The sequence below is a fragment of the Aquarana catesbeiana genome, linkage group LG01, assembly GCF_042186555.1.
Source record: "Aquarana catesbeiana isolate 2022-GZ linkage group LG01, ASM4218655v1, whole genome shotgun sequence".
Classification (NCBI taxonomy): Eukaryota; Metazoa; Chordata; class Amphibia; order Anura; family Ranidae; genus Aquarana; species Aquarana catesbeiana.
Genome location: NC_133324.1, coordinates 766707463 through 766723454, shown reverse-complemented (window position 1 = coordinate 766723454; position 15992 = coordinate 766707463). Strand labels below are relative to the sequence as shown.

General features: G+C 40.9%; 1 protein-coding gene across 2 annotated transcripts in view; it reads left to right on the top strand.

Annotated features, from left to right (window-relative positions):
* LOC141113204 (probable ATP-dependent RNA helicase DDX60) overlaps positions 1–15992 on the top strand; it is a 477260-nt gene that overhangs the window by 12453 nt on the left and 448815 nt on the right. For both annotated transcript variants that reach the window (XM_073606185.1, XM_073606175.1), the window contains exon 2: positions 13201–13407. In XM_073606185.1, the coding sequence (XP_073462286.1) occupies positions 13224–13407 (184 nt within the window). In that variant the 5' untranslated portion in view covers positions 13201–13223. The remainder of the gene's footprint in view (positions 1–13200; positions 13408–15992) is intronic.

The window sequence follows — 15992 nt, the reverse complement described above, 5'->3', positions numbered from 1 at the left end:
GGGGTGGGCTGACAGAGAGGGGGTGCTGACAGGGGGGAGGCCTGACAGAGGGGGGGTGGGCTGACAGAGAGAGGGGGGTGCTGACAGGGGGGTGGGCTGACACAGAGGGGAGCTGACAGAGGGGGTGTTGCTTACAGAAAGGGGTAGGCTTACAGAAAGGGGTGGAATGACAGAGGGGGTGTGGCTTACAGAGAGGGGCGGGCTTACAGAGAGGGGCACACTGACAGGCTGGTGGAAGGGCAGATAACAGACCTCAGTCAAGGGGAGACACATCGCGCACCAGGCAGGGAGGCGGGACTCCGGGCAGCCGAGATCACCCACAGTCCAGCCCAGCCCCGCCTCCACATGTGACCAGTCACCACCTCAACCGGGCCAATTACAGACCCTTATGTCCGCCGCCTGCACAGCCAATCACAGAGCGCCCGCTGCCCAACCCTTGTATGTGACAGTGAGTGTAACACTGGTGTCGGCGGGCACGGGAATCGGGATGCGCCGCTCTCGATCTTGCGGCCGGGGCCACTGGTCACAGGACAGCTGAACAGTTATATCCCCGGGTTTCAGGCGGCTTGAAAACCGGGCACATGTGTCCAAACCTGACAGGTGGCAACCCTACTGCAGGACCCAGCGCTTAGACACTCGGGGCTATTGGCCCCACATTTGGGGCTCAAGCCTCAATAGCCACACCTTAACGACGCCTATGTTTGACAGCAACAGCGTTTGCTCCCACGATACATAAAGTCGTGACTCCAGCACTGTCGGAGGTGATTTCACCACCACAGTTAAAAAAAGAGCATATATGCCCAGGGGCGGACTGATAACTCATGGGGCCCCCGGGCAATAGGAGATTATGGGGCCCCCAGGCAATCAGAGATTATGGGGCCACACAGTATACACACACACAGTATACAATCACACAGTATACACATACATGTACACACAGTATACACAGACAGATGTAAAAAAACACAGATTTATACATACTGTCCCTGGTTTTACTGAGGCTGGCAACCCTGATGGGGCCCCCTAGTGGCCCAGGGCCCTCGGGCAGTGCCCGAGTGGCTCAATGGTCAGTCCGCCCCTGTATATGCCGAAGCATGGGGGCAGCAGGGGCGGAGGAGCGATTTGCTGCTACCTTTTGCGGGTGGATGCACCCATGCTTCGGCATATATATATTTTAGGCACAGGTTGTGTTTTATTTTTTACTATTTTTTTTGTATTTGCTTTGCAGGTATGGTATGTCTTACTGTTATACCATAATGTTACTTTGTTTTATTTTTAACCATCATTTGCTTAGCGGGTATGCCATTCAGTTGCAGCGCGGATTTATTTATTTTGACAGCAACAGCTTTTGCTCCCACGATACATAAAGCCGTGACTCCAGCGCTGTAGGAGGTGATTTCACCACCACAGTTAAAAAAAAGAGCATATATGCTGAAGAATGGGGGCAGCAGGGGCGAAGGAGCGATTTGCTCCTAACTTTTGGGGTGGATGCCCCCATGCTTCGGCATATATAAATGGTGCATGTATGCCCATCATTAGAAGTGGGTGGATGAAGGGAGGTATTCTAATAGTGGGCATACCCACCAATCAATCTCTTTTTTTCGTTCAGCGCACAGGCTGCATGAAAAAAAAGATTACAATATATGCACAATAAGGACCAGCAACGTACTGGTATGTTGCTGGACTTTGAGTGGTTATACCAGAATGATGCCTGGAGGTTTAGGTATCATCTTGGTATCATTCTTTTCAGCCAACGGTCGGCTTTCCTATAAAAGCAATCCTAGCGGCTAATTAGCCTCTAGACGGCTTTTACAAGCAGTGGGAGGGAATGTCCCCCCTCACACCGTCTTCCATGTTTTTCTCTGGCTCTCCTGTCCCAACAGGGAACCTGAGAATGTAGCCGGTGATTCGGCCAGCTGACCATAGAGCTGTATGGCTCCAATCATCACTATGGCCTGAGAAACCGGAAGCTACGAGCAGGAGAGGAGAGATCTAGGGTATAATAGACCCCAATTTTTTCAAAAAAGAGTACCTGTCACTACCTATTGCTATCATAGGGGATATTTACATTCCCTGACATAACAATAAAAATGATAAAAAAAATAATGAAAGGAACAGTTTAAAAATAAGATAAAAAAAGCAAAAAAAAAAAATAAAGAAAAAAAAGCACCCCTGTCCCCCCCTGCTCTCGCGCAAAGGCGAGCGCAAGCGTCAGTCTGGCGTCAAATGTAGACCTCCTCTGTAAATCTAAAGTGGTAACCTGTAAAGGCCTTTAAAGGCTTTTAAAAATGTATGTAGTTTGTCGCCACTGCACGTTTGTGTGCAGTTTTAAAGCATGTCATGTTTGATATCCATGTACTTGGCCTAAGATCATCTTTTTAATTTCATCAAACATTTGGGCAATATAGTGTGTTTTAGTGCATTAAAATTAAAAAAAGTGTGTTTTTTCCCCAAAAAATGCGCTTGACAAATCGCTGCGCAAATACTGTGTGAAAAAAAAATGAAACACCCACCATTTTAATCTGTAGGGCCTTTGCTTTAAAAAAATATATAATGTTTGGGGGTTCAAAGTAATATTCTTGCAAAAAAAAAATATATTTTTCCATGTAAACAAAAAGTGTCAGAAAGGGCTTTGTCTTCAAGTGGTTAGAAGAGTGGGTGATGTGTGACATAAGTTTCTAAATGTTGTGCATAAAATGCCAGGACAGTTCAAACCCCCCCCCCCCCCCCCCAAATGACCCCATTTTGGAAAGTAGACTCCCCAAGCTATTTGCTGTTCGGCATGTCGAGTCCATGGAATATTTTATATTGTGACACAAGTTGCGGGAAAAAGACATTTTTTTTTTTTTTTTGCACAAAGTTGTCACTAAATGATATATTGCTCAAACATGCCACAGGGATACCACATGTGTGAGATTTTTTGGTAGCCTAGCCGTGTACGGGACCCCGAAAACCAAGCACCGCCTTCAGGGTTTCTAAGGGTGTAAATTTTTGATTTCACTCCTCACTGCCTATCACAGTTTCGGAGGCCATGGAATGCCCAGATGGATGACAACTTTGTGCAAAAAAAAAAAGTTTGTAATTTTCCCGCAACTTGTGACAAAATCTAAAATATTCCATGGACTCAACATGCCTCTCAGCAAATAGCTTGGGGTGTGTACTTTCCAAAATGGGGTCATGGGGGGGGGGGGGGGGTTGTGCCATCTTGGCATTTTATGGCCTTCAAAACTGTGATAGGTAGTTAGGAGTGAAATCAAAAATTTACGCCCTTAGAAATCCTGAAGGCGGTGCCCCGTACGCGGCTAGGCTCCCAAAAAGTCACACACATGTGGTATCCCTGTACTCAGGAGAATCAGCAGAATGTATTTTGGGGTGCAATTCCACATATGCCCATGGCCTGTGTGAGCAATATATCATTTAGTGACAACTTTTTGTACATTTTTTAAATTTTTTTTGTCATCATTCAATCACTTGGGACAAAAAAATTAAATATTCAATGGGCTCAACATGCCTCTCAGCAATTACCTTGGGGTGTCTACTTTACAAAATGGGGTCCTTTGGGGGGGGGGGTTGTACTGCCTTGCCATTTTAGCACCTGAGATAGAATGAGATAGAAATGAAATGAGATAGGCAGTCATAAACTAAAAGCTGTGTAAATTCCAGAAAATGTACCGTAGTTTGTAGATGCTATAACTTTTGGGCAAACCAATAAATATACACTTATTGACATTTTTTTACCAAAGACATGTGGCTGAATACATTTTGGCCTAAATGTATGACTAAAATTGAGTTTATTGGATTTTTTTATAACAAAAAGTAGAAAATATAATTTTTTTCCAAATTTTCGGTCTTTTTCTGTTTATAGCGCAAAAAATAAAAACTTCAGTTATCAAATACCATCAAAAGAAAGCTCTATTTGTGGGAAAAAAAAGGATGCAAATTTCGTTTGGGTACAGCATTGCATGACCGCGCAATTAGCAGTTAAAGCGACACAGTGCCAAATTGTAAAAAGTGCTCTGGTCAGGAAGAGGGTAAAACCTTCTGGGGCTGAAGTGGTTAAAAACTGCATCCATCCCTTTTTTCTTTATAGTCGATTTCTCAAGATCTTTAAATACTAGGTCCCTGAAAACTCCCATTGATGGAGCTGAATGGCTCGGAGGGTTGAACAGCGAGGCATTTGACAGAGTGGTATGTTGAAACTCAGATGGAACCATAGTCCTATTACGAATAGGATTAGAGATAATATATCTCTGTACATTGATTTTCCGGATGTATTATGGATATCCATATAAGTTTCAAATTTATTTAAGGGGTGGGGAGGGGCAAACTTCAGGCCATGATTCAGCACAACCTTCTCTTCATGAGAAGGAGAAGCTGTACTCAAGTTGAATAGTCCATTGTCTGCTAGACCCTCCTTTTTTTTTGACCTTGTCCTCCTCCCCCCTCTGGTCCCTCGTTTGGTTCTATGTTTCTTTTTAGACTTGATCCTTCCGTGGGAAAAAAATTATCATTATTTACATGATGACTGGTAGATTGGGTAGGTGTATAATGGTAGTGTTCCCAATATTCAATACCACCATTGTCCCTTTCATATGCATAGGGAGCCCTTGGAGAAAAATTTCCACGTTGCCTCCAAGAGTTATTGAAATGGCCACGCGGGGGTCCTTGTTGAGGATGTTGTACAATGTACCTGTCGCTACCTCCATAGCGCTCGTCCTCTCTATAGAGGGGTGCAAACCTATTATGGGTGTCGACAGGCTCATGATGTGAAGGACGGCCACCTCCACTATTACCCCTTCTGGGGCCTCCTCTACCTCTAGAGTTGTTTTTAGGTGGTTGTCCATGTACAGGTTTGATTGAATCTAAATTTCTACCTTGGTATGTGGAAGGCAGTAGAGGACCCGGAGTTCCCTGTGATTGACCAGGTATTCCATTAGTCCCAACTGCCACCCCCCATTACTCGTGGTATTAACCTTCTCCATACTCTGCCATCTAAAAACATTATTGTTCTTATAATCTTCAATATCACAAACATATTTCTTTTTTTTTTTTTTTTTTTGTTTTCTGTTCTGCTTCCTCCTTTTCTAAATGTTTTCTAAGATTATCAGATCTTTTTTTTTTTATAGTCCTCAAGGTCTCTAAAAGGGACTAGTTTTTCTCTAAGTTTAACAATCTCATCATCAATGTTTGTCAATTTCCTCTTTTTGCGAGTGATCAAAAAATCAAGAAGTGCTAATCCTGCCTTGTTGAAATACTGAAAACACTCAGAGGTATCAACATCATCAGTGTATGGAGTCAATTCCCATCTCAGACTCCAAGGAACTATTTTTGCAGAGATATATCTCTCCAAAAACGCCACATCCCAATTAATGTGCAATTCTGTGGTGAGCAGATTTTTAAGTTGCATAAAGATGCCACCAATGTCATTCTGAAGTTCAACAGATTCACTAAAGACACTTTCAGTGTCAATGACATGGGTGGCTCTAAAGTCAAGGATGTCCATGATGACACAATAGAGCAGCAAGTGAAATAAAGGTACCAAAAAACAACAATAAATTCAAGATTAATCACTGCGCTAGTAATGGTAATAAAGCAGCTGCATAAATTGTATGGTGACAATAAGAAGCACGAAAAATATAATGATATGCAGTGCTATAAATGTAGTATTACAAATAAAAAGTCCATAGTGTTTGAAATAAAGTCCTTGGTCAGGAGAAAATGCTGGAATCACCCACAGTGTAGACAGAAATAAAAATTAGGTGAATATAGATTATCCTCCACCGAACATCAACACACGAGGCCACTTACTAAAAAGAATAGACCACTTAATCACAGGTGGTCAAACAGGCATGATAAATTCACAAAGCCAAGAAACCATTAATGGAGATCACAGATGGCTGGGTATTTCATCAGATAAAAACGAGCATGTAAAAAGCAGCAGTCTGTATAAGCAGCATTTGTTTCCAACCACAAAGATGGGCGCGGTCGTCACGTTGCAGTGTTGTGACGTCAGAACTCCTCCCAATGCGGCGTTTCGTCCAATCGAACGTTGCCAGGAGCATGGTTAAAGTTCATACTGACTTTTTTAAGGAGGAAGGGCGGAAGTAGACACGCCCATTCCCCTGTGTTCCAAGCCTCTCTCCCATCCGCAGGAAGCGGAACCACAGACAACCGGATGTTTACATCCAGGTCTCAAAATACATGGCTTGAAACACCCACGGCGGCCATGTTTAGGGAGACTAGGTAGGAAACACTATAAATGTATCTATATAATCTCTGAGAGGGGAAAGGAAAAAGAAACCGGGCCAAATTGGAAATAAGATTAATAATTAATGGAATAAATTAAGAATACTTAAAAAATCCAAAGATGGAAATATTAAGAGTAATTAATAAAATTACAGTTTATTAAAAAAACTGCCTCTATAGTAGACATAATGCTGCCATATTGTGGTTGAAAACAGGTATAACAGGAAAATCAAATATATAAAAGCAACATTCTGTGGACTACATTATGTGGGTCGCACCATTCGCAAGTTGGAAACTAGGCTCAAGGAGCATCTGGCAATTCATAAGGGCTTCTTGAACCATACTTTATGTAAACACTATGCCCTATGCCATGGTAAGAGTCCAAAGGGCACATCTTTTATGGCCATAGACAAGTTTGATCCTCATTGGAGAGGCAGCCATATTAGGAGAGAGATTTCAAGGATGGAGACCTGGTGGATTTTCTGTTTAAAATCTTACAGACCATTTGGTTTGAACATAGAATGGGATGTGAATGCCTTTCTTAACAACAGCTGAACCCCCAGACTGTTCTCCTTTTTTTAGATTTTTTTATTATCTTTTTATATTTATGTTTTCTGTAGGTTGCTTTTATATATTTGATTTTCCTGTTATACCTGTTTTCAACCACAAGATGGCAGCATTACGTCTACTATAGAGGCAGTTTTTTTTTGAAGTTTTTTGTACTTCTATTAGTTACTCTTAATATTTCCATCTTTGGATTTTTTAAGTATTCTTAATTTCTTCCATTTATTCTTATTCTTGTTTCCAATTTGGCCCGGTTTCTTTTTCCCTTCCCCTCTCAGAGATTATATGAATACATTCATAGTGTTTCCTATCTAGTCTCCCTAAACATGGCCGCCGTGGGTGTTTCTAGCCATGTATTTTGAGACCTGGATGTAAACATCCAGTTGTCTGTGGTTCCGCTTCCTGCGGATGGGAGAGAGGCTTGGAACACAGGGGAATGGGCGTGTCTACTTCCGCCCTTCCTCTTATATAAAGAAGTCAGTATGAACTCTAACCACACCCCTGACAACGTTTGATTGGATGAAACGCCGCGTTGGAAGGAGTTCTGACGTCACGACACTGCAACGTGACGACCGTGCCCATCTTTGTGGTTGGAAACAAATGCTGCTTATACAGACTGCTGCTTTTTACATGCTCGTTTTTATCTCATGAAATACCCAGCCATCTGTGATCTCTATTAATGGTTTTGTGGCTCTGTGGATCATCATGCCTGTTTGACCACCTGTGATTAAGTGGTCTATTCTTTTTGGTAAGAGGCCTGGTGTGTTGATGCTCAGTGGAGGATAAGTCCGTATTCACCTAATTTTATTTCTGTCTACACTGTGGGTGATTCAAACATTTTCTCCTGAACAAGGACTTTGCTTCAAACACTATGGACTTTTTATTTGTAATACTACATTTATAGCGCTGCATATCATTATATTTTTCATGCTTCTTATTGTCACCATACAATTTATGCAGCTGCTTGTTTGTTTTTTGGTACCTTTATCTCACTTGCTGCTCTATTGTGTCATCATGGACATCTTTGACTTTAGAGCCACCCATGTCATTGACACTGAAAGTGTCTTTAATGAATCTGTTGAACTTTAGAATGACATTGGCGGCGTCTTTATGCGACTTAAAAATCTGCTCACCACAGAATTGCACATTAATTGGGATGTGGCATTTTTGGAGAGATCTATCTCTGCAAAAATAGTTCCTAGGAGTCTGAGATGGGAATTGACTCCATACAATGATGATGTTGATACCTCTGAGTGGTTTCAGTATTTTAACAAGGCAGGATTAGCACTTCTTGTTTTTGTGATCACTCGCAAAAAGAGGAAATTGACAAACATTGATGATGAGATTGTTAAACAGTCCCTTTTAGAGACCTTGAGGTCTATAAAAAAAAGATCTGATAATCTTAGAAAACATTTAGAAAAGGAAGAAGCAGAACAGAAAACAAAAAAGAAAAAGAAATATGTTTTTTTTTTTTCAATTCTTTATTTAATTATATATATAATCATACAAAGGTTAAAATTGGACATATACATGTACAATAACACACCCCTTCATATTCCCAATCCTACCCCTCCCTCCTCCCCAAAAAACCAAAACCCCCCTCCCCTCCCCGCAGACTCTTCTCCTATACTTCCAACAAGGAACACTCGCCTCGCCAACCAAAGCTGGCATCAGTTTAATTCAACATTCCTTCGGTATATCTCACAGACTTCTTAAAGGCTACCCAACTTGCCCATCTACTTCCCGCTGTCTCTTGCTCCCTATTCGGAGGGTCTACTACCTCACTCTTCTCCAAATTATATGTTTCCTAGACCCTCAGGAACCAATCACGAATCCTAGGACCTTCTACTTTCTGCCATTTTTTAGGGGTTTCACTTTTTGCTGCATTCAAGAACACGGGGATAATGGATAACTTATACCCTCTATTCCCTCCCTCCGAGCTGTGGAACAGGCAAACCCAAGGATCGTAAGGGATAGATTTACCCGTAATCTCCTCTATAATCTGAATTACCTCTAACCAGTATTTTTTGACTACTGGGCAACTCCACCAAAGATGGGCCATAGTCCCCTGGACCCTACATCCTCTCCAACAGTTTGGGGACCTGTCTGGTTGGAATTTGCTAATTTTCACCGGTGTTACGTACCATCTAGTTAGACACTTGTAGTTTATCTCAGTCATTTTCATGTCGACCGCCGTGCTGTGTGTTGCCTTCAGAATGTTTCCCACTACATTCTCCTTGAGAGTTACCCCCAATTCCCTTTCCCATTTTTTAATGAATGGCGGCACTTCCTCCTTTGTTTAACAATATTTTATATATCGCGTAGACATGCCCCCTTGTCTTTACACTACAAAACAGCTTCTCTATTGGTCTGAGGTCTTTTTCCTCTCTTATAGGCCCTGGGATACTTTCTACAAGAAATATGTTTGTGATACTGAAGATTATAAGAACAATAAAGTTTTTAGATGGCAGAGCATGGAGAAGGTTAATACCATGAGTAATGGGGGTGGCAGTTGAGACTAATGGAATACCTGGTCAATCACCGGGAACTCCGGGTCCTCTACAGCCTTCCACATACCAAGGTAGACATTTAGATTCTCCCAAACCTGTACATGGACAACCACCTAAAAACAACTCTAGAGGTAGAGGAGGCCCCATCATGAGCCTGTCGACACCCATAATAGGTTCGCACCCCTCTATAGAGAGGACAAGCGCTATGGAGGTAGTGACAGGTACATTGTACAACATGCTCAACAAGGACCTGTGCACGGCCATTTCAATTACTCTTGGAGGCAACGTGGAAATTTTTTTCCAAGGGCTCCCTATGCATATGAAAGGGACAATGATGGTAGTGAATATTGGGAAGATTACCATTATACACCTACCCAATCTACCAGTCATCATGTAAATAATGATAATTTTTTCCCACGGAGGGATCAAGTCTAAAAAGAAACATAGAACCAAACTAGGGACCAGAGGGGGGAGGAGGACAAGGTCAAAAAAGAAGGAGGGTGTAGCAGGCAATGGACTATTCAACTTGAGTACAGTTTCTCTTTCTCATGAAGAGAAGGTTGTGCTGAATCATGGCCTGAAGTTTGCCCCTCCCCGCCTCTTAAATAAATTTGAAACTTATATGGATATCCATAAGTACATCCGAAAAATCAATGTACAGATATATATTATCTCTAATCCTATTCATAATAGGACTATGGTTCCATCTGAGTTTCAACATACCACTCTGTCAAATGCCTCTCTGTTCAACCCTCCGAGCCATTCAGCTCCATCAGTGGGAGTTTTCAGGGACCTAGTATTTAAAGATCTTGAGAAATTGACTATAAAGAAAAAAAAAAGGATGGATGCAGTTTTAAAAAGAGGTCTGAATTCCTTGAAACAGAGGAATGACATTACCGTCCGCCCGGCTGACAAGGGGGGTATTGTCATTCTTGATAGTACTGCCTATGTGGGAGAGATGAACAGAATCTTGTCTGACACGGATACTTACTAAGCAATCCGACTCTAAAATATAAAAGAGAAGTTCAGATAATAGTAGATGAGGGTTTCAATAAGGGTATTTTGAATAAAAAATAAAAAATGTTCTTGATCCCCGTAGCTCCCTGCATCCTGGTGATCTATTATTTACCAAAAGTCCATAAGAACCCCCTAAATCCACCTGGCCGTCCCATTATTAGCAGAATTGATTCTGTTACTTCCAGGATTGGGAGATACATAGATAACTTCCTGTTTTTAAAACTCCATCCCACCTTAAGGATAGTACACAGGTCATTAATATTTTGAAACAGATCACGTGGAAGGAAGGGTATATTTTGGCCACTCCAGACGTGGCCTCTTTATACACTATCATTTCTCATCATCATGGCAGAGAGGCCATCAAATGTTTCTTGGAGAGGGATTCGAGCATCTGTAGGTTGCAGCGGCAGTTCCTTCTCCACCTCCTCGGCTTTGCCATGAGCCACAATTATTTTTGGTTTAATGGCTCTTATTATCTGCAAGGTCGAGGAGTGGTGATGGGTGCCAAGTTTGCACCAAGTATGGCCAAATGGGAGGAGGACATCATCTATGATCAACGGAGGACCAATTTTCTTCTGGGGTCGATACATTGATGACGTCCTCCTCCTGTGGGAAGGAGATCGCGCCTCTTTGGATCTGTTCATTGGTGAACTCAACTCCAATGATCGGGGCATCATTCTCCAGCATGAGGCCAGCACCTCTGCCATACATTTTTTAGACCTACAAATCAGGGTAGAAAATTATAGACTTGTTACATCCACATATTTTAAAGACACTGACAGGAACGGCTACATAGGGACGGAGAGCTGCCACCATGAGTCCTGGCTTAGGTCTGTCCCTATGAGCCAATTCCTCAGATTAAGGAGCAACTGCTCCTTACAGGAGGACTTTCTGAAGGAGGCGGAGTTTTTGAAGACTCGCTTCCTACAGAAAGGTTATGCAGTCAATGACCTCGATCGGGTCATAACTGATGTTGCATTGAAAAATAGAGAAGACCTGCTGAAGCCCAGAATAAGAGAAGGTGGGGATTTTTCCTCTCGTTTTTCATTCTATTCTACTTACTCGGATCAGCATTTTTCAATTAAGAAGATTTTTAGAAAGCATTGGGGCATTCTAAAAAATGACAGAATACTTGGTCCTTTGCTCCCTGAACAACCTAGGGTCACCTATAGAGGTGCACCTTCATTGAAACTTCAAGTAGCCCCAAATATAATTAGACTCCCAGTAAAACCAAGCTTCTTCGGCGATTTCAAGGGCTACTATTGTTGTAGAAAATGTGAAGTTTGTCTAAATAATTGCCTTAAGGAGAGGAAATATACCACTTTTAGTTCTAATGTTACTGGTCGATCATATGATGTGGAATCTTTTATCACCTGTTCGACCAAGAATGTGGTTTATTTGATCACGTACCCTTGCGGCCTACATTATGTGGCTTGCACCATTCGCGAGTTGGAACCTAGGCTCAAGGGGCACCTGGCAAATATTCGTAAGGGCTTCTTGAACCATAGTTTATCTAAACAATATGCCCTATGCCATTGTAAGAGTCCAAAGGGCACATCTTTTATGGCCATAGACAAGTTTGATCCTCATTGGAGCGGCAGCCATATTAGGAGAGAGATTTCAAAGATAGAGACCTGGTGGATTTTCTGTTTAAAATCTTACAGACCATTTGGTTTGAACATAGAATGGGTTGTGAATGCCTTTATTAACAACAGCTGAACCCCCAGACTATTCTCCTTTTTTTAGATTTTTTTATTATCTTTTTATATTTATGTTTTATGTAGGTTGCTTTTATATATTTGATTTTCCTGTTATACCTATTTTCAACCACAAGATGGTAGCATTACATCTACTATAGAGGCAGTTTTTTTTTGAAGTTTTTTGTACTTCTATTAATAACTCTTAATATTTCCATCTTTGGATTTTTTAATTATTCTTAATTTTTTCCATTTATTCTTATTCTTGTTTCCAATTTGGCCCGGTTTCTTTTTCCTTTCTCCTCTCAGAGATTATATAGATACATTCATAGAGTTTCCTATCTAGTCTCCCTAAACATGGCTGCCGTGGGTGTTTCTAGCCATGTATTTTGAGACCTGGATGTAAACATCTGGTCATCTGTGGTTCCCCTTCCTGCGGATGGGAGAGAGGCTTGGAACACAGGAGAATGGGCGTGTTTACTTCCGCCCTTCCTCCTATATAAAGAAGTCAGTATGAACTGTAACCACGCCCCTGACGACGTTTGATTGGACGAAACACCGCGTTGGGAGGAGTTCTGACGTCCCAACGCTGCAATGTGTCGACCGTGGCCATCTTTGTGGTTGGAAACAAATGCTGCTTATACAAACTGCTGCTTTTTACATGCTCGTTTTTATTTGATGAAATACCCAGCCATCTTAGATCTCCATTAATGGTTTTGTGGCTCTGTGGATTTATAATGCCTATTTGACCACCTGTGATTAAGTGGTCTATTCTTTTTGGTAAGAGGCCTGGTGTGTTGGTGTTCGGTGGAGGATAAGTCCGTATTCACCTAATTTGTATTTCTGTCTACACTGTGGGTGATTCCAGCATTTTCTCCTGAACAAGGACTTTATTTCAAACTCTATGGATTTTTTATTTGTACTACTACATTTATAGCGCTGCATATCATATTTGTCATGCTTCTTATTGTCACCATACAGTTTATGCAGCTGCTTTATTACCGTTACTAGCGCAGTGATTAAGCTTGAATTTATCATTTGTTTTTATGCATTTAGTGTGGATTCCCTATTAATCTACTGTATGTCTTTATGGTGGTGCTTTGATTTCCGCTTTAAATAAAAAGGAGTTTTTAAATAGGTTTGAAGTATATGTTTTCATTTTACAGGCTTAGATTAGTAATAAGAAGTCATGGCTTCTAGAGGATCTGAGTCGGAGGAAGATGCGTCGTCATCTGAAAGTGAAGCCCCATCTGAGAGTGATGACTTTTCTGAAGATGACACAATTTCTGAAAGTTCAGAAAGTTTGCAAAATACAGAATCTGAAAATACCAATACTTCCGAATCTACTACAAAACAAAAGGAGGAGGCTTCAGGTACAGATTGTTTCATAGATACATTTACCAATATTATTTTTGAGCATTTGTGCAGTTTGGTATGCTTTACCATACATACACATTTTCTTATAGTATTTCCTACTGTTCTTCTTTGGTGAGGGTACCTAACTATTAAAGTGTCAAGGCTCGCCTATGGTCAATGTCTAGCGACAGCTTTGTTTCAGCCTTTCAGGTCCGAAAAAATTCTGCTGCACGTTGTAAAGGAATCCTAAAGATATAAGGCAAGATTCAGAGATATCATGTTATGGACATATATCAGTTTATAAGCCGGACTATGGTTTATTATAGCAATACCTACATTATGGACACTATGCTTTAAAGACTAAGTTCACTTTTTTTTTTTTTTTTTCTAAATTCCAGCTTCGCTATGTACCAATATAATATTAATGTATTTCTTTTGCAGAAATAAAACAGCTTTCCATTAATTCTACACACGCTTACCTCACTCTTTCCATGGCTGTTAAAAAACACTTCTCCATTACTTCTGCCTCACTTCCTGGACAGACTATAGGTCATGGCACAGGAAGGAGTTGACCAGCTGACCTCATTAGCACACACCCTGCATCATCTACCCTTCTACCTACGCACCTGCTTCCAGGTGCACGTTGCATGAAATGCAAGCAGTCAGTGACCACTGTTCTCACTAAATACACAGGCATTGATTTTTTTCTACCTTTCACAATCTGATTGTACAATCTCCTTTAGATCTACCATTAACTATGTAGTGTAATGGCCAGCCTGATTGGATACAGAGTGATTGGCTAGATAGGTGTCTCCTATTATATGTTTTTGGTAAATCTAAAGGAGATTGTATAGGGATTGTACAATCAGATTGTATAGTGTATGGCCACCTTTATATAGATGAGGTAAGCGTGTGTAGAATATATGGAAAGCTGTTTCATTTCTACACAAGAAGTACATTAATGCTATATTGATACATAGGGAAGCTGGAATTTAGAAAAAAAATGTCCACACAATAAATGTTGTAAGTAATCACTTTAGTTATTCAGTCATGTGAAAAGCCTCACTTTTAATACCCAATAATGTACAGATAAAATAAACACACATTTACTTTTCAAGTAATTGCATAATTGCATAATTGAAAAGTAAATGTAATTAACACACTGGGGTTGATTTACTAAAATTGGAAAGTGCAAAATCTGGTGCAGCTCTGCATATAAACCAGCTTCCAGGTTTTTTTTTATGTCAGAGCTTAACCACTTCAGCTCTGAAGAAGCACTCCAGAAGATTTTACCCCTTTCCTGACCAGAGGATTTTTTGCGATTCAGCACTGCGTCGCTTTAGCTGACAATTGCACGGTCGTGCACCGTTGTACCCAAACACAATTGACGTCCTCAGTTTAGACCGATATGTATTCTTTTACATATTTTTGGTAAAAAAAAAAAAAAATCGCAATAAGCGTATATTGATTGGTTTGCGCATAAGTTATAGCGTCTACAGAATAGAGGATAGATTTATGGCATTTTTATTATTCATTTTTTTTATTAGTAATGGCGGCGATCTGTGATTTTTATCATGACTGCGACATTATGGTGGACATATCGGACACTTTTGACACTATTTTGGGACCATTGTCATTTATACAGCGATCAGGGATGTACAGGTATGCCCATTTGCCTGCCTGTGCCATTCTGACGATGAACATCTGTGTGCGGCGATCGGCAAGCGGTTAAAGTGATTGTAAACCCTCACCTTGTAAAGCAACCAATTAATTTTAAATTGAAATAAAAAAAGGCAAAATGTTTTTATATAGATATAAAAAAATATTATGAATACCTTTTTTAATCCTTTTTTATAAGTGATCATATTCCCTCTGTTCTCAGCTGCATAAGAGCAGTGTTAATTTTGGCAGCAAATTTCGATTCAGTTTTAGTCTTATGCCCCATACACACGATCGGGCTTTCCGACAACAAAACTGTGGATTTTTTTCCGAAGGATGTTGGCTCAAACTTGTCTTGCATACACATGGTCACACAAATGTTGTCGGAAATTCCGAATGTTAAGAACGCGGTGATGTACAACACGTACGACGAGCTGAAAAAAATGAAGTTTAATAGCCAGTGCGGCTCTTCTGTTTGATTCCGAGCATGTGTGGACTTTTGTGCGTCGGACTTGTGTACTTGTGTTGTACGTCACCGCGTTCTTGATGTTCGGAATTTCCGACAACATTTGTGTGACTGTGTGTATGCAAGACAAGTTTGAGCCAACATCCTTCGGAAAAAAATCCACAGTTTTGTTGTCGGAAAGTCCAATCGTGTGTACGGGGCATAAGAGTTATAACAGACAATAGGAGTAATACGGCAGCATTTAAACAAACCGCAGCAGAAGAACCACCCAGCTCTAGTAAAGAAGACTCCCCCATGACTGAAAGTGACTGTGAGACTGAGTCCAAAATTAATGATCTGCGGTGAGCCATTTTTATTATTCTTTTACATGATGATGCTACAGTCAATTATCAAATGGATATGATATGATATGATATGATATGATGAATGATCTTGGAGCCGTCTGCTCTACTGGTGTATCTTTTTTATTGTTCCACT